Raw genomic sequence first — 25,083 nt, 5'->3', positions numbered from 1 at the left:
GGCTGTCAGGGTGGCAATGGCCGTGGAAGTAGGGGTGTGCACGGACCAGCTGGTGCAGTTCAGCCTGAATTTGAACTGAGTTTGGACCAAACCGCAGGTATGCAAACCAGTTTGGCCGAACCAATAGACTGGTCCAGTCGGTTCAACAAACCAGCCCAAAGTGGTTTAAAGCGGTTTGCAATCGAACCATTTGAACCAGAGCGGTTCATGGCAGACTGGTTTGCAAACGAACCAGTTGTGCAGATCCCTACATGGGAGCTATCATGGAGAACCCCTACACTTCTGAATTTGCAAGGACACCACTGATCGTGATAGTTAAAACCAGCCAAGAGCTCCCTTTGGGACACTCAATCTGTGGTGACTATCTGTATGCACATGCGGAGAGAATGATATCTGGGCCTGTGCACCTGAATGGGAAGGTCAGAATAGAGCCGGTATGCATTGGACAAGGGAAGGACCTGCTCCCCATGCGACTGCTCCCCCACATATGCGCATGTGCCCTTAATATCTGGAGAGGGCTGTGGAGGGGCATTCTGGCGGCCTCCCCCACAACTGCAAAGCTCTCACTGCCTGGACATTTCTCTTTGTGTTTCTCAAGAACTGTGGTCGTTTTAGGCACAGCTTTTCCAGGGAAGACTTAATTCACTTTTGGTTACAGCAGTTTATATTTAATGAAGGTTATTATCTCCGTGGTTTCCTTGCCGGGGGACAGGCAGTGTTGTGTTACGTGGTGCTTCTTGCTTGTGAGCCAGGACAGGTTAGAAATGGAGAGAAGCAGAAAGATTTTTGGGGAAGAGGGTCCTTTGGGAGAGGTCCTTTGGGTAGCCCTGGCTGCCCCCCGCCTGGCTCTCACCCAAGGAGCGGAAGCTCGCCCTGCCTTACAGTGGGCCCCAAATTGGCAGCCGGGCCTGTCAAAAGTTCGGCTGCTCCTTTCAGCCACGGAGGCTGCTGTGAGGTGAGTGTGTTGTTCCCGTGGCAACAGCACTTCTGAAGAAATGAGCCGCCTTCTCCCAGGGGGAAGACCCTCGTTTTGAGCCGTGGGGAGCTGAGTGCGAGCCAAAGCAGCCCAGTGCACAGCAGCAGGTTGGGGGGGCTGGAGCTGGACCCCCAGCAGGCTTGAGGGATGGCAGGCCCCAAATTGGGGCGGGGGGGGGGGAGAGGCACCGTTAAGGCGGGTATTTAACAATGGGTTTGGGGTTGGGGTGGTCTCTTTATGCTGTATGGGCCACAAACAGTGCTATCTATTGCACTGTAGTGCACACACAGAAGCTAGAACAATTAAATCTCCCCAAATAAAGAAGCAGGTTTTATTGCCGGGGGGGGTGGGCTTGGAGGGGAGCGAGCAACCATGGGGTAAGTCTAAGGAAAGGGGAAAGGGATTCCTGTGGCCTCTCCTAACCCACCCCTCCTGCCCTACAGTCCTACCTAGCAGCTAATCCCTTCCACAAACTAGACCTCATTTAAAGAACTCTAACCTGACTGGGGGTGGGGGGGAGCTTACTTCCAGCACCTTTTGCTGGAGTTTAGCCAGGTTCTGCTCTCAGAAACATTTGGGCCGAGCAGACACTGGGACTCAACAGCTGGGGGTAGGGCAGGAGGGCTCCACTGCCAGGCAGGTACCCACCCACCCAAAAATACACCAGGGAAACAGAGAGAGCCTGTTGGGCTAGGCACCAGACAGACCAGCCTAAAACAATGAAATCCAATCCAGGCACACAGCATCAGCAAAGGTGTCGTTTGGGGCTGCAAAAGAGAGAGAGAGAGAAAGAGAAAACCATCAGCACAGCATCCCAGTTATTAAAGCCACTGGGGGCTGCCTGCAACAAGAAGAAGAAATCAACAGCAGCACCCAGTTAAAGCCACTGGGGCTGCTGGGGAGGGAGGGAGGGAGGGAGGGAGAGGGGGTGCAAGGAGTTGGTTGCCACTGCAAAAAGGAAAGAGAGAGAGAGAGTTAAGCCGGCAGGCACGCTCTGTCTTTTTCTCCACTGGGTCAGTCAGGGCCAGACCACCAGTGTGCTCTCTGCCCCTGCAGTCTCTGGTCCTTCCTCTCCTGATGGCTTCTCTTCAAGAGAGGCAAACTAAAGGGCTCTCTCTGCCTCCCAGTCCCTTTAAATACATTTTGAAACTCCTTCATTTGGGCTCCCTCCCCACCCCTCAGCCAATGGGGACACAGTTGCCCATGGCATCACTTGATCTGTTGATAACAAGCCTACTGAGAAGCAAGGAGATCACAAACCAACTGGAAGCCAGTGCCAGAAAACCAATCAGCAAGGGGAAAACAGGCCTCCAAAATGGCACTTGAAACGTGAAATGCTTCAATCTAAATGTATTTGTTTGTTTGTTGGACATATTTTTATAGCACCCAAAACTTGCATCTCTGGGCGATTTACAACAAAAACCAGAAAAGTTAAAATATTAGTGAAAACAAATAAATGACAGAGAAATTAAAACATTGGTTAAAATAAATGACAGCAAAAAGTTAAAACATTACAATAATTTAAAACCTTAAAATGATATTTTAAAACAATGTTAAAACTATTAAAGCGGTATTTAATTAAAAGCCTGAGTGAACAGATGTGTCTTTAAAGATTTTTTTTTTTAATTGTCAGAGATGGGGAGGCTCTTATTTCAGCAGGGAGTGGGTTTCAAAGCTTTGGAGCAGCAGCTGAGAAGGCCCGTCCCTGAGTAGCCACCAGACGAGCCGGTGGCAACTGCAGACGGACCTCTCCAGATGATTTCAATGGGTGGTGGGTTTCATAATGAAGAAGACGTTCTCTTAAATACCCAGGGCCCAAGCCGGTTTAGGGCTTTATAGGTTATAACCAGCACCTTGTATTTTGCCCAGAACCTTATCGGCGGCCAGTGTAGCTCTTTCAATACAGGAATAATATGGTCTCTCCGAGATGACCCAGAGACCAACCTGGCCGCCGCATTCTGGACCAACTGTAGTTTCCGGACTACGTACAAGGGCAGCCCCACATAGAGCGCATTGCAGTAATCCAGTCTGGAGGTTACCAGCAGATGTACCACTGTTTTGAGGTCATCCATCTCAAGAAACTGACACAGGTGGCGTATCAGCCAATGGGGTTGTTTTGTTCCAAACTCGAAACTGGCCCTTTGTTTAAAGGGTGTTCTGTTTCAAGACCGAAACACTCAAAATGGCCCATTTTGACACTGAAATGTTTCGATGTTGAAATGTTCTGCACATCCCTAGAAACCTGTGCATGGCCTTCTCATATTTACAGCTACATGTGCTCAGTTTTAGACTATAAGCCTCTTGGGGCAAGGAATTGTCCTCTTGGGCCTTGCAAAGCCCCTGCCTCTTGATGGTGCTCTGTAGAAATAACCAGATTCAGCTCTTGGTTTCTCCAAGGCTAAAGATGCTCACAGGTTTGTGAAGAGGCAGCATCTGGAGCTCTTTGGAAGAAGGGAGGGATACATATCTGAATCCGCCCAGTGGCCTTTTGGAAACCCACAAGCAAGGAATAAAGACAACGGCTCTCCCTTGTAGTTGCCCCCCAGCTGCCTGTGACCATGGAGATTTTATTCTTCATTACTGTGGCTAAAAGGAATGGTCTAGCTGGAATCATTGTGCTCAGTATCCTTCTTCCTATAGTAGCCCACCGGCTGCCTCCAAGAGGGCTTGAGGGCAGTAAGTAACTCTCTCCTGCTGTTGCCCCCCAACTTGTATTAAGTGGTAGACTGTTTCTGAATATGGAAACTTCAAATAGCCGTCATGACTATGATTTATCGATAGAGCTCCTCCTCCTCCTCCTGCTCCTCCTCTTCCTCCTCTTCCATCATGAATATATGAGATCTCCTTTTAAAGCCATCTGGGCCAGTGACCATCACATCTTGTGGCAGTGAATCCCATAGATTAATTATGCATTGCATGGAGCCATACTTGCTTTTGCTTCTTCTGAATCTCCTGCCAGTCAGTGGGTTTGGGTGCACCCTGTTGACTCAACCCTTCATGTTGGTTCTTTCCCAATAAGCAGCTGAGGCAGCAGGAGAGTTAACCCTTCCCCGCTCACCTCCACTGCCATTTTCCTGCTGGGAATCAACCCCAGGTGATGAAATGGATGTGTGCAAGGCAACTACACAATTTACGTCAACTAGGTTTTATGTCGGCCACAGACGCCTTGAGCATCGGATTATGCTGCCTTACCCTGGGCCAGTCTGCTTGTCCGTCTAGCCCAGAACAGTCTCCCTCACTGGCCCGAGCTCTCCGGCATCTCAGGCAGAGAGAGGTCTTTTTAAAAACTGGAGCCTTGGGGAACTGAGCCTGGGACTCTCTGCCTGCAAAGTGCAGGAGCTCAGGCGTTCCTTCCTGATGGTGGGTCCCCAGAAACTGTTGGACTAAACTCCCACCACCCCCAGCCAGCCATGACATTGGGGACCCAACGCTGGGAATAGTTCAGGGCCGCAATTAAAAGACCCTGGAAGGCGTTCCCTGCCGAAATAAGAGCCGCCCCATCTCTGACAGCTCTGACTCTTTCAGGCGCATTGATTCACTCAAGCTTCTTTTTAACTAGAATTGCAAATTCAAACTGTTTTAATGTTTTGATTTCTCTTTTCGTTTGTTTTATGTTTGCTGTAAACTGCCCAGAGACACGAGTTTGGGCTGGTGTACCAACCTACTTACTAAATGAATAGAACCCCACTTGGCCAGACCCTGCAAGTAACTCTTCCATAAGGTGGGGGCTGTCTTGGTTCTGGTGCAAAAGGCAGCTCTGGCAGCCACTCTCCTTCAGGGTGCTGGTGCTGCTTGGCTTCTCTGAGGTCCTCGTGAGCCCTGTTAGCAAAGAACACACTTGCATGCTTTGAACTTCTGCAAAGGCTTTTGTGCGTGAATGTGTTTAGGATTAGGGCTTCTGCTTATCATTCATAACCCACAATTATTTGTTTATGCAATGCCTAAATTGTGGCTTGTTACTTCATCAGTCTGCTTGGCTCTGAGTCTGATCTCAGCTGAAATCCCTCAGGGGCTCCAAGCAGCAAAATCCTCTCCCCAGTCGGAGTTTTCTGCTTGTGAATTCTGGCCTCGCCAGCACATTTGGCCCTCCCTTGTGAACTGCCCCTCAGATGTTCCCAAGTAGGGGGCACATTTGGAGAGAGCAAAGGTCGGGTTAGCTGCTGGTGGGTGACATCTGGCTCAATTTGAAGCCCACAATGTGTCTTCCTGTAGACAGAGTGAAAGGAAACGAACGAATTGTTGGGCGGAGCCGAGGACGACAGGCTTTTCGAGGAGGACAGGCTTTGGAAAAGCCGGCTGGCTGCTCTGGGAGAACCTCCTCTGTCCACTTCTGCCTTGCTGAAAGGAGCAGGACTTTTCTCAAAAGGGTTCCAACCTCTGGCACCAGTCCTGTTCGGTGAATGCCCCACCACAACAGAACTCCTAGCAGAGTGTGCAGAAAAACAGGGGTGGGGAAGCAAAGGGGGCCTTTTGTCCTACCCCCCCCACTCACCCCCAAGGAGAGCCAGGTAACCCCAGCCCTCTTGCCTGGCAATTGGGGCTTGCTCCTGTTAACAGCCTCCCTGAGCAGCAGCCTCTGGGGGGGGGTTGGCACTGGCAGCCCCAACCTCCTGATTGCTTTGTTTGCAGAAAGCTCCTGCTGAATTGCGCTGCAGGCTGATTAGGGAAGAACAACAAGAGGGGAGCAGTTAGGACCGAAGGAATTTCTAGCCTTGTGTGTTTTCTTTGTGTGGAAAGCAGACCGAGAGACTGCCTGCCTGCCTGCCTGCCTGCCAGGGGAGTTTGGAAAAGTGCACCACCAAAGTTGCATCCCGAACAACAGATCTGGGTGTGGGTGTTGTTTTTTTGAGAGAGGAGAGAATGCTTAGAATCTCTGCTCTTTTGTTTTCTTTTTAAAATAAGGGCAGTGGAGATGTTTTCAAAGGGCTTGCAGGGTCTTTACTGGCCCAGGGGCCCTCCCTGGCCCGTCGTGGCAGCGGCTGCTCCTTCTCATCCGCAGCGCTTTGGCCCACATCCCCCGTGGAGACGCAAGAGCAGCATCTGCTCCCTAAAGTGGAGGACCTCCTTCTTTTCTAGGCCGCTTGGAAATGCCCACCCTGCCAGCGTATGAAAGGGGGAAGGGATAGCATGCTGCATTCTGCCCTGGGGAAGAGGGGCCAGGATTAGATCCGGGGGGGGGGGATGGTTTCCTTGCCACACAGATGGGCAGTGAAGGGTCAGTCCGAGGAGTGGGGCGGAAGGCTCCTTTTTGATTCCCTTCTGCATTTGCAGAGCCCTGAAGTCTGACTTCTTTCCAGTGAGCCTGGCAGCAGCGTCTGTGGCAGCTTGGGTTGCTCCCCACTCTCCTGTGCTGCCTGCTGGCTGGCCATTCATCAGGTAGAGCAGCATGGTTACCCCGCAGCTCTACCTGATGAATGGCCAGCCTGCAGGCAGCGCAAACACGAGCTGCCTCCTTTGGTACATACACACACACACCCTTCCCCCTGGCTTCTTAGGACAAGCTGCCCCCGGAGCCCGGGCTAACATTCCGATGTGCGACCCATAAGGAGGCAAGGAGTTCTCCACCAAACTCCCACTCCGAGCCATCCCTTGGATTGGCGCCATGGCCATCGGGGCCAGGTGTCCGTCTAGGGCTCTGGCAGCCCCTCCCTGGCTCTGTGCCTGCGCTAGTTCTGACCGTTGCTTTTGACTTGGAAAACAGAAAGAAATAAAATGTTCATGATTTAGAGAATCCAGATATTTCCCTTTCAGGCTTACAGTTAAATGTGAAATCTGGCTAGTTAACGTTGCAGCTGACGAGGTAATTTTTCGTTTATTGGACGAGCGCTCGAGAGAATAATGGCTTTTTCATGTGTTTTAATGGGGAAAGCATGTGGAGGCCGAAGGATTTATAGTCCCATTATTTACATGTGGGGACTGAATAACATATGTGGGGCGGGGGGAGGCGGTGGTGGCAGAGCTGCCGGGCATCTTGGAACCATGGCCCATTGCGCACGGCCGTGCCCCCGTCTGCAGTGCCAGGCCGTACCAGATGCAAGCAAGAGAGAGGCTGCGGGAGGCGGAGGGTGGTGGGGGCCTCTGGCCTGCCTTTGTTGGCCTCCAGGGAGTTGAAACGTTCCCTGCTGAGAGGGAAGGTTGCTCTTGCCCACTCTCAGTAATTGGGGGGGGGACTGTTGGTGCTTCAGTTCCCCCACCCTCCAGGCCTGGGCTATGCGTCTTCTCTCTGGAAAGCCTTGGGATTGGCGTTTGGTCTCCTTTCACAAGTTTCTAGACCATATGGCTGCAGACAGAACTGCAGGATGTTGAAGGCTGTGTTAGAAGCCAGTGCCTGGAGTGAGAGCAGCGGGGAGGAGAGAGCTTCAGGGGGGCCCTGGCCCTCCTGGCCCTTTTGCTTCCAGCTCCCATTGCCTGCCCTTTGTCTGTTCTTTGCCGCAAGGTCATGCAAAGAGATGCACAGGGGTCAGGCCGGCTCTCCAGAGCAGTCCCAAAGAATCTCAGAGACAGCCAGCCCGCAGGGGGCGAATCAAGCCCAGTTGGAAAGCAAAGCCCACTTCTTGTTGTTGTTAAAAATATTTATCTTCCCCCTTTCAACCAAAGGTTCTCGCAGCAGTTTACCCAGCAGCAAAGAATGAACCATGGTGGTTCTCAAAGGCGCCCACAACCTTAACTATTAGGTTACGCCAGGTGGGAGGGAGAGAAGGTCAGTGGAGGGTCCAAGTCAATTTGCAGGGTCTGCTTGCATGGAGGATGTGAAGAAAAGGCTGGGCAGGCCTCTGGTGGCACGGGGTTTGCTGCCTGCAGATGAGTTCCCTGCTCAACACTTTCAAACCAGTTTCAAGCCTGCTTCATTGTCCAGACTTCCGAATCAGGCAGCTTAGGAACTGCTGGCATGCTTCTGGCCACCCTCCTGAAGTTACAGTCCCCAGAGATCCTTAGGGGGCAGTTATAGCAACTTCAAAACAGTTTAAATTTGTACCGTGATGATTCTCTTTATTGAGCAGAGGGAGAGTAACTGGCCCTCTCCACCCCCAGCACAGGACCTCCAGTGACTGTTGCTGGTGTCTATCTTATGTTTTGTTTTAGAATGTGAGCCCTTTGGGGACAGGGAGCCATCTTATTTATTTATTATTTCTCTGTGTAAACCGCCCTGAGCTATTTTTGGAAGGGCGGTATAGAAATAATAATAACAACCATACAAGCCATAAACACCTGGGCTATACCTGTTATCAGATACACGGCAGGAATAACAGACTGGACCCAGGCAGAGCTAGAGACGCTGGATCGTAAGACCAGGAAAATCATGACCATCAATCATGCTCTGCACCCCCGCAGTGATGTCGATAGGCTCTACCTCCCTCGCAGCTCAGGTGGAAGAGGAATGCTGCAAGTCCATCAAACAGTAGAGGAGGAGAAAAGAGGCCTTGAGGAATATATCAAGGACAGTGAAGAAGATGCACTTCAGATGGTCAAGAACGAGAAACTATTCAGCACCAATGAAACAAAGCAGGCCTACAAGAAAGAACAAGACAAGAACCGAGCAGAAAAATGGAAAAAGAAGCCACTGCATGGGCAATACTTGCACAATGTAAGTGGAAAATCAGACATCACCAAGACCTGGCAATGGCTTAAGAATGGCAACTTGAAGAAAGAAACAGAGGGTTTAATACTGGCTGCACAAGAACAGGCACTAAGAACAAATGCAATAAGAGCAAAAGTAGAAAAATCCACAACAAACAGCATATGCCGCCTTTGTAAAGAAGCAGATGAAACCGTGGACCACCTAATCAGCTGTTGTAAAAAGTTCGCACAGACTGACTACAAACAAAGACATGACAAGGTAGCAGGGATGATACACTGGAACATCTGCAAAAAATACAAACTACCTGTAGCCAAACGTTGGTGGGACTATAAAATTGAAAAAGTTGAAGAAAATGAAGATGTAAAAATATTATGGAACTTCCGACTACAAACAGACAAATATCTGCCATACAATACACCAGATATAACTGTAGTCGCGAAGAAAGAACAAGTCAAAATAATCGACATAGCAATACCAGGGGATAGCAGAAGAAAAAGAAATAGAAAAAAATCACCAAATACAAAGATCTACAAATTGAAATTGAAAGGCTGTGGCAGAACAAGACCCAAATAATCCCAGTGGTCATTGGCGCCCTGGGTGCAGTTCCAAAAGACCTTGAAGAGCACCTCAACACCATTGGGGCCAGAGAAATCACCATCAGCCAATTACAGAAAGCAACTTTACTGGGAACAGCCTATATTCTGCGACGATATCTATAACAACAACAACAACATTGACAATAAAATTCAGCCATCCCAGGTCCTTGGGAAGGACTCGATGTCTGGATAAAACAAACCAGTTAATAACACCTGTCTTGACTGTGTAAACAAGAAATAATAATAATTAATGCAGATGAGTCCCCTGAGAACCACTGTAAACCTTGAGGGTCAATAGACCGACTTTTATCCAAAAATGATTCTCTCTGTCCACATAACTGGCATGGAATGCTTGTCAGGAAACACGTTTTATGGTTTAATGCAGTCCCAGTTCCTCAGAGAACTTTGCCAGACTGTTGGCCTCTGCCCAGCCACATCATGTGCCTCTGAGTTCCACAGTCTTTCAGCTGCCGATTATTGGCTATATAAGAAAACAACCAAGCAAGCAAGCCCTGTGATTTATGTTGCCCTGAAAGGTTTAAAAGCTACCCAAATAGAATCCACATTCTGCCCTCATTCCAAGAGTCTCTTCTCCCCTATAAGGTCTGATTTTTCGTGACAAGGTCTTGGCTGGGGTGATGTGAAGAGTCCCAACACATTTGATCCCTTCCCATAAACTCTTTACCAAAAAGGTAGCAGTGAGCACAGGGTGGGCAGTGAGGCGCCCAGGGAGTCCGTGCGAGACGTCGTCAAAAATGTCCAGAGATGCAGGGACACCCTGGAAGCAGAAATGGTGGAGGAGGAGCTCTCTCCTGCAAAGCTGACCAGTCCCCCAGCGCTTGGGGCCACTTGGCCAGGCCTGATGGGGCGCTCGAACCTCCCCAGAGGTGACGGGGTTCCCTCTTGCCCAGCAGCTTCTCCGGCACTCTGCAGGCTGCCAGCAGCTTCCCTCCTCTGCTTGTGTGCCGCTCGTTCCCGGAATGCCTCCGGTGTGATTGATCTGCACAGATGTGGCTGTTTTCTACAAACAATCAGGTTTCCTTTGTGGCTGTTCCGGGGTTTGGGAGCCGCCTCTGGCAAAGCAAATCAAAGAGCAGGAGGTGGGAAAAGCAACCCTCCCCGAGTCACGGTGGGCCACAGTAAACAAGCCGAGCAACAACAGCGGGCACAGACTAAACACCGAGGTTTCAGGCCTGCGGCAGAGTCCCTGGGCCCTGGCAGGTGCTGCACGTGCACAGAGTCTGGGCACAGCAGAGTCCAAGGAGCTGCGACCATCCGGAGGGGCTCCCGGGAGGACCCCGTCCTCCTCCTCCTCCTCCTCCAGAGGATGCCCTGCCATCCTTGGCAGGGCGGGCTGGCCGGCCCTCGGCTGGTGTGCTGTGGCCATCCTGGAGGGGGCTCTCTGCCTGCTCCTGGCAACGGGGCCTCTCTACTCCTGCCATGTGTGAATCGGGAGCTTCTCCTCCTCGGAGCTGCTCAGGATTTGGCTGATCTCTGTCAGTCTGTTTTCCCCACTCAGGCCCCCCCCACCCGTCCCCCTCCCTCCGAGGAGGGAGAGCGAGTGAGCGAGCAAGCACAGCCCTGACACACCAAGCCTGCAATTGGCCTGTGTAGATTTCCTGCCCCTCCTTCCCTTGCAGGTCCCTGGAATCTGTGTATAAATAAACATGCCAATCTATTATAGGTTGGAGAGATGTTGTTTTTTCCATGTCCAACTATTCCAGACATCTTGGTTTACCAAAATCCTCCTGCCTGGTCGGAGATGAGCAAGCAAAAGCCAGCGGAGGCTTAGCGCGGATCAAGCCTCGCTGTTGAGTTAATGCCTGGAGGGGACGGCGGGATACCCACAGCCTGCTCTCGCTGCGGTTTGGGCGTTGGGAGGAGCCGGAGAGGACCAGCACACAGCGATGCTTATTCTGGGGCTGGGCTTCATAAGGACCGTAGCGAGGAATACAGTCCACACAGAACAATCCTGCCTTAGTCTAGTAACATATTACCAACCAATTAAAGAAATATTTTCTGCCAGCTCCAGCTCTAGCATTCAACACATCTCACGGGATGCAAAATCTCCCATCGCACGCTACCCTGATCGCTACCCTGCCTGTTTTCTCATTCGGTGTACTGCTTGCTGCTGATGTGTACGGGATCTGTTGCCAAGGCTGAGGCTTACCTGCCAGAAGCAGCTATTTTGGCAGGGGTGGCCTCTGTTTTCCTTGGAAGCTGGATCATACAACTTTGCTCGTGTGTACTGCGTTTCAAAATCCAGATGTATTTTTAGCAGTGCAAAAGGTACACTGCCTAGAAGTGAAAAGGTGGTGCTTTCTTGGTCGTAGAAAACTGATCAGTTTTGAAAGGAATATTCCAAAACCCAGTGGCAGGCAGGAGCCTCCTGAGCCATTGGGAGGGCCCCTAACCAGAGGTGCACCTAGGTCATTTTGGAGCCTGGACCTAAAGGTCTTGGGAGGGCCTTGCTGCCCTGCAGATTAAGCATCATCATACTTGGCTGGGTGACCACACCACCCGGGACAGAGTAAAGAGGATGGGGGGGCCCCTAGGGGACAAGGTCTGGGGTACAAAGTCCTTGGTGGCCAGATTTGGCTTTAAAAAAGCCATATTCTGTTTTATGGCCCATTTGACTCACGAGTATACCCCTTAGGTTCTGGCAACCAGGGACTTACTACAAACCCTGGCAGCCTCTCCAGGTGGGAAAGAGCCACAGCTCCTGCCGGTCAGTGTAGACAGCCCTGGGCCAGAGAGACTTGACCCCAGGTCTGGCTCGGGTATGGCAGCTTCGTTGGCTCACCTCTGTGTTCAGGAGTGCACTTAATTGGCTGGCATGTATCTATTTGCTAAAATAAGATGTTGATCTTATTTTGAAGGATTTCAATACCAACCTTCATTAAACTATATGCTGCCATTCTTTATAAATCAATCCATGGCAGCTTTTTTTTTTTTTAAAGTGGTAAAATGCAGCACAACATAATACTATGTTCCACATGTATAATTCACCTAAAACCCGAGTACTGTATACCTATTTTCTGCTACCAGATGTTGGGAGATGAAGGTGTTGATGCCACAAACTCTCTGGAAATGCACCTTTTGAGTTTGCTTTCCTCTCTGCTGTCCAGCTCAGATGCACCTGGCAGGCGGGTGGGAGACAGAGCAGGCACTTTCCCCCAAGAGCAACCCATCCCTTCCCAGCTCCCTCGTACATTTGCAGCGCCATCCTAGTAAATCTGTTTACTCCCGTGTCTTGCTCCTGGGAATGTGTGCCTAGGATTGCATGGGTGATGATGTGCAAAGTCAAGAACACTCTCACTACAAGAGTGGCAGGGGAACTTGGCTGCTCAGGCAGACCCTGCCTGTTATCCGGGTTTGTTAATCTGTTTGCAGGATATTCGTTTTGAATGATCTGGTGCATGAAGAAAGCTCAGAGCAAGCAAATGCCGCGCAGGGTGGCCATGGCCTTGTCCTCTTACTCGGGAAAGCCTTGTGCCTTTGACCTGTTTGGCTGCTCCAGACTAGTCCAGCACAGAGGATCACCTCACCAGTCTGGTATCCTTCGTGCGTGATGGCTTGCAGCTCGCTCGCTCCCTCCTTTGGCATGCCGGCTGTAGGGTCAGGATCTTCCTCCGAGATCCTCGCATCTGATCTGCCCCCGCAGTCTAGCCTGATCTGGGCGAGCTTTTGCTGACGGAGCACAGGCAACTCATTGTTAGGAAGGGCACCAGGAGCAAGGAGAGTCCCACAGGGAAATCTGCCCCCTCGAAAGGCAGGCTGCCCCAGAGTTTAGTCACCCTCCTGGTCGACGGGGCTCTTCCTCTCCAGTAACTGGGCTGTTTCCTGGGAAATGCTCCCCCTGAACAGTCATTCATTGAAACCAGACGGCCTGCGAGAGGAGCCTCCCCTCTCTCTGTCACTCTTCAGCCACACCATCAGTACTCTGGAACGAACTCTGCAACCCTGAATGTCATCCTGACAGCATCTGCGCTGACTCCTTACAACAAGCCCTGGGGGACGCGGGGGCGGGAGGGAGGCTTTTGAGGCTGAGCAGGACACAAGAGAAGTAGGGCCATGAAAGTGGGTGGGGGTGGAGGCTGGTGTGCCCGTTCGATTTCTTCAACTCCTGGAATGCTTGAGTTGGAAGGGACCTGGGGGGTCTTCTAGTCCAACCCTCACCCAACGCAGGAATCTCCAGCAGCCTCCCTGACAGGTGGCTGGCGAGTCTCTGCTTGGAAACCTCCAGTGAAGAAGAGCCCAGCACTGCATGAGGCAGACTGTTCCACTGTCCAACAGTTCTCACAGTTGGGAAATGCTTCCTCATGTCTAGCCTGAATCTGCTGCCTTGCCATTTCAACCCCTTGGTTCTTATCCTGCCCTCAGGAGCAGCCGAGAACAAGTTCTCTCCATGCCTTCCATGCGGCATGGAAGGCCCTTCTGATCTTCAAAGACGGCTCTCTTGGCTCCCCTTCGTCTTCCCTTCCGCAGGCTGAATGTGCCCAGCTCCTTCAACCCTTCTGCAGAGGACTCTGTTGCCCTCTTCCGAACCCTTTCCAGTATACATCAAGGTCTTTCCTAAAGTGCAGGGCCCAGAGCTGGACACAGTGGCCAAATTCCAGACAAGACTTGGGCCAGCACGCTGGGGTTTCCTGTCATGGGTGGATTAGAGGGCAATTTTCAGCCCTCCCCCAAACCAAAAAGCCCTCCCTTTCCTCTGCAGCCATTTCTGTCTCTGAGGACCCACACCTTGCACAATGGAAAATCCTGATGGGCCAGGGCTCTGGATGGTGGCCAGTACCCCGTGTGCAGCCGGGCCAGTGCAGAATGGAGTGGAACTATTACTTATGATCTGGAGATGATACCTCTCTTAATGCAGCCCCAAGATAGCAATAGCAATAGCACTTACATTTATATACCGCTCTATAGCCAGAGCTCTCTAAGCGGTTTACAATGATTTTAGCATATTGCCCCCAACATTCTGGGTACTCATTTTACCGACCTCGGAAGGATGGAAGGCTGAGTCAACCTTGAGCCCCTGGTCAGGATCGAACTTGTAACCTTCTGGTTACAGGGCGGCAGTTTTACCACTGCGCCACCAGGGGCTCATTAAAGATAGCATTGGTTTTCTTAGCTGCTGTATCACGCTGCTGGCTTACAGTCAGCTTGTGGTCCCCAAAGACAGCTGGATCCTTTCCACACATACTGCTGCCGCCAGTGCCAAGCCAGGTCTCCCTCATCCTGTAGTTGTGCATTTGATTTTTCTCACCTAAACGCAATACTCCACTTTTCTCTCTTGAACTTCATCTTACTGGGTTTGGCCCGATGTTTGAGCCTGTCCAGATCAGTCTGTATCTGGATTTCATCTTCCAAGGCGTTAGCTGTCTATCCTAGCTTGGTGTCATCTGTGGATTGGATAAGCATCCCTTCTACTTAGGAGAGGAGAGCTGGCCTTGTGGTAGCAAGCATGACTTGTCCCCCTAGCTAAGCAGGGTCTTCCCTGGCTGCATTTGAATGGGAAACCACATGTGAGCACGGTAAGATATTCCCCTCAAGGGAAGGAGCCACTCTGGGAAGATCAGAAGGTTTCAAGTTCCCTCTCTGGCATCTGAGGGCTGAGAGAGATTCCTGCCTGCAACCTTGGAGAAGCCACTGCCAGTCTGTGTAGACAATACTGAGCTAGATAGACCAATGGTCTGGCTCAGTATATGGCAGCTTCCTACCTTCCAACTCCCTCCTCCAAGTCATTTATGAAAATGTTGAAGAGCAAGATAGGGCCCAGGACAGAACTCAGCAACTTCCTCCAGGATGACTTGCAGCCCTTAATGAGTACTTGCTGAGTATGGTTGTTCAACCATTGGTGAATCCACCTGACAGTCGCATAATCTAGCCCACTTTTGTCAAATGTTTGACTGAACTCAAGGTATACTTTGTCCCCAGCATCCCCATGATCTACTAAACTAGTAACTCTGCCAGAAAAAGGAGATGGGATTAGTCTGGCATTCCATGTTCATGCCTGGCTCCTAGTAATCTCCATATGCTTCTCTAAGTGCTTACAGACCAACTGCTTAATAATTTAGTTTTAAAACATGAAAATATTAATTTATATACTGCTTTTCAACAAAATGTTCTCAAAGCAGTTTATGCAGAAAGGGGAAAGATGGTTCCCTGTTCCACAAGGGCTCACAGTCTAAAACGGCTGTACAGATACATGTTACCCAACGCTCCCATCCGCTATGCCGCCCGTGCTTGGTCCTGAAGAATTGGCCAAGGCTTCAGGCCTCCATGCCCACATCACCTCCAGGCTGGACTGCTGCCGTGTGCTGTGCAGGGGCTGCCCTCCTCCCATGCCCTGCCCTTCCCTTGGCCTGCCCCTCAACCTTGACTTACTATACTGGCTGCTGATACGTTTCCAGGCAAAATACAAGGTGCTGGTTATAACCTATAAAGCCCTAAACAGCTTAGGCCCTGCTAGGTGTTTAAGAGAACGTCTTCTTCGCCATGAGCCCCACCACCCACTGAAATCATCAGAAGTTAATCTGCAGTTGCCACCGGCTTGTCTGGTGGCTACGCAGAGACGGGCCTTCTCTGTTGCCACCATGAGACTCTGGAATATGCTCCCTGCTGAGATGAGACAACTTTTCTGACAACTTTTTAAAAAACGTGTTTTGACATTTTGTATCTTACATACATCTTTCCCCATCCTCCCTCCAACTCCTTGGTTGGTTTGTTTTAATTATTCTAGGAATAGTTCAATAAAGTTGTCCCAGATTTCTGACCATTTATAAAATGTCATTAAAGAATTACTTTTTCACCCAAGCTTTTTAATTTAATTGCAGTTTTAAATTGTTTTAAGGTTTTTATTTTTGTGTTTTGGCTTGCTTTTATGTTGTTGTAATCCTCCCAGAGATGGAAGTTTGGGGCATACAAATGTTAGATAGATAGATAGATAGATAGAGAGAGAGAGAGAGAGAGAGAGAGAGAGAGAGAGAGAGAGAGAGACTGACTTCTGTGCAGGCTGCAAGGCCCTGGGAATTATGGGCAAAGGGTAGAGCACAAGTGCTTGAGTTACAGGGACTGGGGCGGGGGGGGGGGGAGAGACCTGGCCACTTATCTTTTGTCCCAGCCCCCTTAGCTACTGTTTTCAGAAGGCTACAGATATACAGATAATATGGCTAAATTATAATATGGGTGGGGGGAGTCGGGGGCCTTATAGATACACTAGCTATTCTCCCCGAATTTGAGCATCCGTGCCAGGACTCCTGTTGAGCTTTCCTTAACCTTTCGTGCGGGCCACTGCCAGAGCCCGGGGTGCTGACCTGGATGCCCCCTTGGCCTGAGCTGCCCGCAACGGGACATGCAGAGAACCAGCCGTGGCCAAAACCCAGCACTCTGAACATTCTGCAAACAAGCCGGGCCCCTTGGCAGGTGGGAAGCAAAATAGCTGGACTTGAAAGTCTCACTTTTTTGTTGTTGTTGTTCCCAGTGGAAAAAATCATCTGGCCATTTCCACTGGCCAAGGACAGACTGTACAATTATCCGATGAAGGCGATTGCCAGGAGTCCCCGGGCCGAGCTCTCTTTCTCCGGAGGGGGGACCCAGGGCTCTCCCTGCCTGATGTGCAATGGGTGCTGGTGGCAGTGCAGAGGGGAAGGGGGTGTGATTGTCACCCCCAAGGAGAACCATTCCCAGCGGGGGGATTATGAGAGGGGCGGCTTCCCTGTCTCTCCATGGTCGTCTTTCCCAGACAGAGTTTCTTTAATGGGAGAGGCTGCCATGAAGGGCTGGACTTGGGGTCTCCTGCAGGCAAGCTCTGCTGCTGCTGCTGAGCTTCTGCCCCTCCCCGAACCAGGCGCATGCCCTCCTCCGCCCCCCCCCCCCTGTGCATTTAGAACAAGTTGTCCCCCCTCCCACCCAGCCTTTCTTCCCATTAAGCCTCCTTTGAAAACTGTTTTCAGGTGTATTTGGAGTCACCCATTTTGCCTTGTTGTCTTCTGTGGATTCAGTGCAAAGCACACACATGCACACACACCCCCTCCCAGCTGGCATGCAGTGATGAGGAGGCCCAGTCCAGTTCTGCCAGCGGTGCACACACACACACACACACCCCACCCTTCCTGGGGGGCTTCCTGCTTCTCCACCCACCTGCCCACGGTGCCCACTGGATGCTGCTAATGCCAGTGAGGAGTCCCCATCTTCCGTGGACACTTCCCCCTCCCCCCCCACTCTCCCCCTCAGCGGCCCAGGATCTTCCTGGTACAGGAGACATGCAGCAGCCACCTCTTCACCTGCCCCCCCCCCCCAGGCAAAGGGTGCTCTTTTGTTTCCTGCTGCAGCCTCTCTTGGCTGCCTCTGCCAATATTTGCCTGGGGAGATTAGTTGGCTTTTCCGTGCCCTGATCAGCTCAGTGTGCTCCTAGCCAGAGGGAGGGGGCTTATTTCCCACCCCTGCAGTGGCCTCCATCTTGGGCTGAGCTGATCAAAGGGCCTGATCCTCTGCACCCCAGGAGGAGAAGGTGAATCTTACCTTTAGAGGCCAAGCGATGTGGGGGGATTCATACGTAAATGATTCTCTGTACACCAGCTTTGTGTCAGGTAGACGCACACACAGATGCAGACATCTCTCTCTCCATCCAAAACAGACATGTACGTTTTTCTTCTTTTTTTAAGTAAACATTACTGATTGATTAAGTGCCATCAAGTCAGTGTCAACTCTTAGCAACCACATAGATTCTCTCCAGGATGACCTGTCTTTAACTTGGCCTTTAAGGTCTCTCAGTGGTGCATTCATCTCTGTCGCTGCTGGCCGTCCTCTTCTTCTCTTTCCTTCAACTTTCCCCAGCATTATGGACTTCTCAAGGGAGCTGGGTCTTCACATAATGTGTCTGAATTATGATAGTTTGAGCCTGGTCTTTTGTGCCTCGAGTGGAAATTCTGGATTGATTTGTTCTAGGATCCATTTGTTTGTTTTCCTGGCTGTCCATGGTCTCCTCAAAAGTCTTCTCCAGCACTAAAGTTCAAAAGCATCAATGCTTTTTCTATCTTGCTTCTTCAAAGTCCAGCTTTCTCATCCATAGAGTGTCAAGGGGAAAACCATTGTCCGAACGATTCTAATCTTTGTAGGTGTAGACACGTCATGGCATCTAAATCTCCTTTCCAAGGCCTTCATTGAAACCCTACCTAGTGCTAGTCTGTGGTGTATTTCTTGGCTGCTGGAACCTTTACTGTTGATGGTCAAAAGGCAGAAGCTATCCACCACTTCAAAGTCTTCATGATCAATTCTGAGGCTGGTTGCTGCCGTACCCATTGTCATTAGCTTAGTCCTCTTTACATTTAGTCATGGTCCCATTTTTTCACTGTGCTCCTTGACTTTCATCACTAGAGCTTGCAGATCATCAGACTTCTCAGTTATCAGAGTGGTGTCATGTAAGTTTCTGTAGTCCAGATCTGTAAGTTTCTTACAGATCTGAATTATGGTTCTGAGTGGTCTCTTCAGAACCCAGCTCTGCTCACACTTTCCTCCTGTCCTGCCCCTATGGAAGGCCGAGTGGGGGCAGACTCTCCTGCTAACTGAGCAAAGAGGCATCTTTTTAAAGTGGTGATTCTCTTTATTTAGCAGCGGAAGAGCAACTGGCCCTCTCCAACCCCAGCACAACATCCCTCCAGTGGCTGCTGTTGGTGTCAGCTTTATCTTTCTTTTTAGATTGTGAGCCCTTTGGAGACAGGGTGCCATCTTATTTATGAATTATTTATTTTTCTGCTTTGAGAACTTTGGTTGAAGGGTGGTATATAAATATCAGTAGTAGTAGTAGTAGTAGTAGTAGTAGTAGTAGTAGAAGGCAGAAGAACGGATGGAGGGAGAAGTGGTGGGAAATCAGGTAGACGCCAGGTGCAGGTGGTGCTGGAGGAACTGGGCAGAAGAAGGACGACACGGGTCCCATCCAGGCAAGACACCAAACTGTGTTTAGCAGTTATGTGCACACGAGTCAGGCATGTTATTGGTGCATCTGGATGGATGGTCAGTCAAGAGGGTTGTGCAGATTTCACTGTGGTGAGGAAGCTGCCAGGATGCAAGCGACTTATAGCAGCCCAGGGTAGTCCCCACCGTGTCCTTCCCACCCAGTGACCAGTGAACTGGGGCTTTGTTGCTGATTTTGAAAAACACCATGTTTCGGGTCTGCCGAATGATATACGTGCATTTATTCTCTTCCTCGGCTTCAGATGCTGAGCCCCATCTCATGTGTCAGCAGAGTCGTGGTCCTCTTGGCAGCCGTCTTGGTAACCACGTCCATCACCATGTCCGGAGAATGGGGAGAGGAAGGTGAGTGGACCATTGCAGAGTCTTCAGTCTGTCAGGTCTTTGAAAGACCGCCTGCAGAATTGTGATCGTCAGGCTTTGCAGGATCAGGCCCAAGGCATGGTCTGCACAGGATCATCTCACAAATACCAGGCACAGGGGAGAGAGCAAAGGGGCTGGGTGGGCAAGTATCTGCCTTGTACTGGATCAGTCCAGTGGTCCAGGTCTGGCTGGTCTGGCCCTCCAGGGACCCGAGCAGAGAGACGTTTTGCCCAGCACTGGGATTGGGGAGGTGAGGGTTACGCCAGGGATCTCCCTTAGTTAGGGCTTGGGCTTACCCCTCAGCTCCGGCTCCTCCACCAGAGAGTCCGAGACTCAGGGTCTGCCAGACATGTCCCAGTTTCTGGCAGTCAGAACTGTTGACCAGCATGGCGGCAGCTTGTAGGACCCAGGAAGCCGACCTCTGCCGAGCCAGACCCTACTCAGTACTGGCTACGTGTTGGCTGGCAGCAGCTCTCCAAGGTTTCAGGCAGGGGTCTTTCCCCCAGCCCTCCCTGGAGATGCTGCCAGGGCTTGAACCTGGGGGGCAGAGGCTCTTTGGTGGAGCGATGACCCCACCCCCATCTCCTCCCTGCTTCCTTCTCCGGGGGCTGCAGCAGGCCACCCCAGTCCCAGCTGGGCCTGCGTTCCAGAGGCAGCAGTTGGGGGCTCCCCCAGGAAGTCTCACGCTCTTTCCCAGACCTTGACCACCACCCTTCCTTTGCCCCCTGTCCAACGTGTGGGGTGTCCTGCCTTTTTCTGCACCAAGCCCCACAAGGGAGGGTAATGGCTTCGGGCTTCCCCTGCCACGAATGTGGCCGTGCAGCCAGCAGACTGGGGAGTCGGGGAGTAGCCTCCTCCTGGCCTGACACTGAGGCTCCTCTCTTTCAGGGGTGACGTATGGCCAGCTGGGGAAGGACGTGACGCTGACGTGTGCCGGAATCAGCCCCAGGTGGGTCTCCCTGAGAGGTGCTGTGGAAGCTCTGAGCCAAGGAGCTGACGACGGAGAGGCCGCCTCAAACAGAGCAGAGCAATTTCATGGGCACCCCATAGAGGAGGGGTGGGAGCTTCCCTTCCCCCTCAGGGGCAGCTCACCATGTGCTGCCATTTACTGCACCCCATCTTTCCGCCTGCCCCTCATTTTCCATGGCTTTGAGGCCACTCAAAGCCTCTGAAGAAGCCAGGCATTTGGGTCAGGTAACAGTCTGGAGATCTTCCCTGACAGTCCAGCAAGTATGCATTTGTAACCTTCAAAATGCATCTACAACAACTAAAATTAATGTTTTGGGGTTTTTTTTAATAAAGTATCCCTTATGATTGAATTTCACCCCCCAAAACCAGAAAATCTTGTATGCAGGCTGCATATAAGATGGTGCTAAGTTTCCTTCTGTCGCTGCTTTTGCAGCCCCCCCCCACCCCACTGAAGACGCAGCGGCCTGTTCCTCCCACCAGCCAGCTTCCCCCCCCGCCGCCCCCACCCCAAATGTGTGAAAGCGCATCTAAGCCCCCACCCCACCCCCAGGGCATTGCAGCTCTGCTGCATCCTAAGTCACGGGGAAGTGGGGGCTGCTGGCTCGAGGCCTGGGAGTCCCCCCCCCGGACTCACCCCCCCCTTCCTTGCTGCTGCTCTCTGCCTTGTAGCGCGATTGTGGAGTGGCGATGGGACGGAGCGGCCGAGCTGCCCGAGGGCTCCCGGCTCCAGCAAGGGCAGCTGCTCCTGCCCCAGGCCGAGCTCCCCTCCGAAGGCACCTACAGCTGCCACGACGCCGCCAGTGGACTGCTCCTGGGCTCCGCCATCCTCCGTCTCGGCCGTAAGCTCAGGCTTGGCTGCCAAGGGCCCTGGGGGGGGCGGGCGGGGTGGGAGGGCTGGCGCCCCCCCAGTGAGCTTCTCCAGGACCGGAGGCCGGGTGCTTTGAGATCTTTCCACCCCGCCTCTCCAGGGCCCACCATTGCTCGGGGCGGCTCACAACCCCAGCGTCTTGGGCGCGGTGTCCCCCTGGCCGCCCCTTGGGCTGGGAGTCCGAGCAGCGGCTGCCGCCTCCTTCCCAAGAGCCACTTTGTCCTGCAGGTCTCCCGGGGGTCCCCTCCGTCTCCTGCAGAGCTTCCAACTACGAGAACTTCTCCTGCTTCTGGGCTCCCGGCGTGGAGACGTTTCTGCCCACCAGATACATCACCACCTATAGGTACCGGGGGCAGGGGGGGCGCCTGTGCATGTGTCCCTGCTTGTGCCACAGCTAAAGCCCACCTCCGCTTGGGGTCTCCTGTCGCAGACTGTGGCCAGTGGCTGCAGAGAGGCCGGGAAGAGGCCACCAAGCAGCGTCCCCCTTGGGTGGGGGCTTCTGGCTGAGGCTCCCCCCTTGGGAGGCTTCCTTGCTGCTGCTGCCGCCACCGGAAAGGGGGCAGAAGGCCTCTGGCTGCAGATCTCCCCTCTGCCCAGCCCCGCTCAGCCCGCATCTGCCACAGTTGCGTCTCTCTGCTTGGGCTCGGCAGGAAGCCAGGGCTGCCTCCCTCTCCGTGGGCTGGGTTTTGTGCCCGGGGTCTGCCCCGGCTATGTCCCCCACCCCCCCACCCCCCAAACAGCCCTCGTCTCCTCCTTTGCCTTTCGGCTCTTTCCTCTGTGCGTGCAGCAGCTGGGCCTGAGCATGAGGAGGTCTCTGGGGCCTGACCGGCGCTCTGGGTCACAGGACGGCAGGCATGACCCCTTCCCCCCCCCCCTTTGCCAGCCAGGCTTCCTCCTGCAGCAACACGGGGGCTGCTCCTCGCTTGCCTGCCGGGCTCACTGGGGCTCGTGGCCTTTTCATTGGGGGGCCCAGCTGCTGTGGCAGGGCAGAGATCGGGGCAGGGCTGGGGGGGGGGAGCTGGTGGAGGCTTTGGGTGTGGCATTCTGTCTGCCACCTGAGCTCTCCCGCGAGCAGAAATGAACCCGCCAACAGATTCCTGGAGGGAGCCTTGACTGAGCCGGCCGGTCATCCTCTCTGGGAATTACAGCTTGCCATATGGATGTGCCGCAGAGGGCTCTAGAGAAGGAAAATGAAAAGACAGGTCTCTGCCTTGAGGACCATACAGTCTAAAGCCTGACAGCAGCAGGAAAGGAGGGAGGTGGATGTCGGGAATGAAAAAGGGGGAAGAACCTTGGCTCACTTCGGGGATGGGGGTCTTGCCACCAAATCAGGAGCAGTTCTGTGATGTGAAGGAAAAAGAAGACACCGCGTATCCCTGGAGGGGGAGAGCTTTGGCGGTGGGGCCACGTGGCAGGCAGAAAGGCTCTTCCCTTTTCCCAGCATCCATCTCTCCCTTCCCCTCTTATTACCCAAAGAGGGCAACACTGACAGACAAGGCCCCCCACCTGGTTTTTCACTCACACATGAGCAGAAAGTGGGGAGGGGGGGTGTTCACAGCTCCCAGACATAGGTAGGACGTGGGTCTCCCACCCAAGTACCAGTTGTGTGAGCTGCCCTGTAGTTTGTGCCCCTACACTTTCTGGAGAGAGGGGGCCATTTGGAGGAGGGCTGAGGCATGGGGGCAGAGGGAAGGGAGACCCCTCCCGCCACCCTGCAGACCCCGTCAAAAGACCCACAACTGAATGCTGAAAAAGAAAAGGCGGTTGGGAGTCCTAAGTGGGGAACTTGCCCTTGGCATCTAGCTTGGCCTGGGCATGGAGGGGGCAGGGGGAGTGCCAGGGACTTTGTGGAGAAGGTAGGGAAAGGCTTGGGGTGTCTCCTGCCCCAAGCGCCGGCTCCTCCATCGGAGCCGGACATTTATTTGAGAGCGAGAGGGGGGTCCGTGCGGGCGGAGGGGAGTCGCTCGGCAGCGCAGAAGCCGCTGCGGACAGGAGTGCCTCAGACCCCTTGCTTGTGCCCGTGGCGGCTGGAGCAGGGTGGGGTCTCTGGGGCTGCTCTGGCCACGTGAGCCGCCCACTCCTTGGCTGATGGCCCCCCAGTTTGGAGTCTGCGTTTGGGGCCCACGGAGCCCTCTGGCTCTCGCCTGCAGCCCAGCCGTCCTTTCTGTGGCGCTTGTGCGGTGGCGCTACAGCCTCGGGCCGTGGCCACGTTGGGCCAGCTTGCTTCTCGCACTCGGGCCTGCCTCTCGGTGGGGCCCAAGCCGGACTAGGGTGCGGAGGCGACCAAGAGGAAGGGGGGGGCACACCTGGCCTCGTGCATCACCGCCCCCCCCCTTCCCGGCTGTGACTGGATGTTCTCTTGCCCTGCGAAGGGTAGCACGTGGCCGAGTTGTTTTTCCAAAGCCCTCGCGCTGGCTGGCCAGGGCCCTTGCTTGGCACGAAGACCTTCCCAAAAACGATCACACGGGTTTCCACTCTCCCTTCCAAATGGATGCTCACAGAACGGTCTGGCTTCCCAGTTGGGGGGCGGAGGGGGGGGGCTGTGATTGGCCGGCCGGCATTCCAGAAGGGTGGAGTCAGGCTTGCCGAGGCGTCCTCTGGCCATAATGAGGCAGGCCGTCCAGGAGCCCAGCCACTCTCACCACTCGTACGCAAAGCGAGGAGGCGGCCCCGGGACCCCCACCAGAGCCCCTCTGGAGCGGGACTTGCCCAGGGCCTCGTGGGAGGGGGACAGCCTGCCTGGTTGACGACTGAGGGCCGGACGGCAGCAAGCAGGCTGCAGTTTGACCTTCTGCGGTAGCAGCAATTTGACCGGGCTGTGCCTCCCACCAGTTCAGCTGGGAATCCTTTCCAGCAGAGCGCCTTGGCTGGATTGGCAGACGGGGCAGGCAGCCCACCCACCCCCGCCAACCCTTCAGACCTGTGTGTGCTGGATGGTGGAGAAGGCAATGCAGGCAGAGCCCCCACCTCTTGCAGTGGGTCTGGAGACAGCTGATGTTAGAAGAGCTGGCAAGGGGCTGGCGAGAGGGGTCCCTCTCCAGCACGCCCCACACGCCTTGCTTTCCTCTGCTTGCTGCTCGTCAAGTCGCTTTGGGAGGAACTTGAAACGAGATGGCTTAGCCAGAGGCGCGCAGGTGGGACGAGGGGACACCCCAGGAGGAGCCTCGGCCCCTTTCCCAGGGACCTCTCTGCTCTCCAGCCCAGAGTTGCAGGCATCCTCCTTCCTTGCTAGAGAAAAGGCGAGGAAGAGGGAAGCACGGGAGCAGGCTTTTGCCCGTTGGCTGGTCCTCCTTGGGGGGCAGGGCTCCCCCGGGGAATAGCTTGGCTTATTTCCAAGTGAATCCAGTGTGAGCTGGGAGGGGGCTGATAGGAAACCAACCAGAGCCGTTGGCCTTGTGCCCCTCCCTGGCTTGTAGCCCTTGGCACAGAGACGTGTCAGCACCTGAAGAATACCCGTGCAGATTTCCCAGGGCAGGGAGTGCTGCCCACACACGGAAGGCTCTGTGTCGCAGCAAGGGGATCCACAGGCTGTCATTTTGGCTCCACCACCTCCTGTGCAGACAGACGGGCCCTCCTCTTGCCTCTGCTCGGCCTGGGATTGCTCTGCTTGCCACATAGCAGTCTGGACACGCAGGGGAAGCAGCAGCCCCGTGCAGAAGAAGACCAGCATGTGCCTCTCTGCTGCTTCCTCTCACGTCCTGCTGCATCTTCCTCCTGAGACAGGAGGAGAGAGAGAGAGCCCCCTTCTGACCGTTTCCAG

At 53.3% G+C, this 25,083-nt stretch overlaps 1 protein-coding gene across 9 annotated transcripts in view; it reads left to right on the top strand.

Annotated features, from left to right (window-relative positions):
- Window positions 1–25,083, top strand: part of IL11RA (interleukin 11 receptor subunit alpha) — a 123,320-nt gene that overhangs the window by 85,113 nt on the left and 13,124 nt on the right. For all 9 annotated transcript variants that reach the window (XM_053297429.1, XM_053297433.1, XM_053297425.1 and 6 more), the window contains 4 exons: window positions 19,369–19,468; window positions 20,375–20,435; window positions 21,125–21,294; window positions 21,552–21,666. In XM_053297429.1, coding sequence (XP_053153404.1) covers window positions 19,369–19,468; window positions 20,375–20,435; window positions 21,125–21,294; window positions 21,552–21,666 — 446 coding nt within the window. The remainder of the gene's footprint in view (window positions 1–19,368; window positions 19,469–20,374; window positions 20,436–21,124; window positions 21,295–21,551; window positions 21,667–25,083) is intronic.

This window comes from Hemicordylus capensis, chromosome 2, assembly GCF_027244095.1.
Source record: "Hemicordylus capensis ecotype Gifberg chromosome 2, rHemCap1.1.pri, whole genome shotgun sequence".
Taxonomy (NCBI): Eukaryota; Metazoa; Chordata; class Lepidosauria; order Squamata; family Cordylidae; genus Hemicordylus; species Hemicordylus capensis.
The sequence above is the reverse complement of the archived record's forward strand: the minus strand, read 5'-3'. Positions and strand labels throughout refer to the sequence as shown.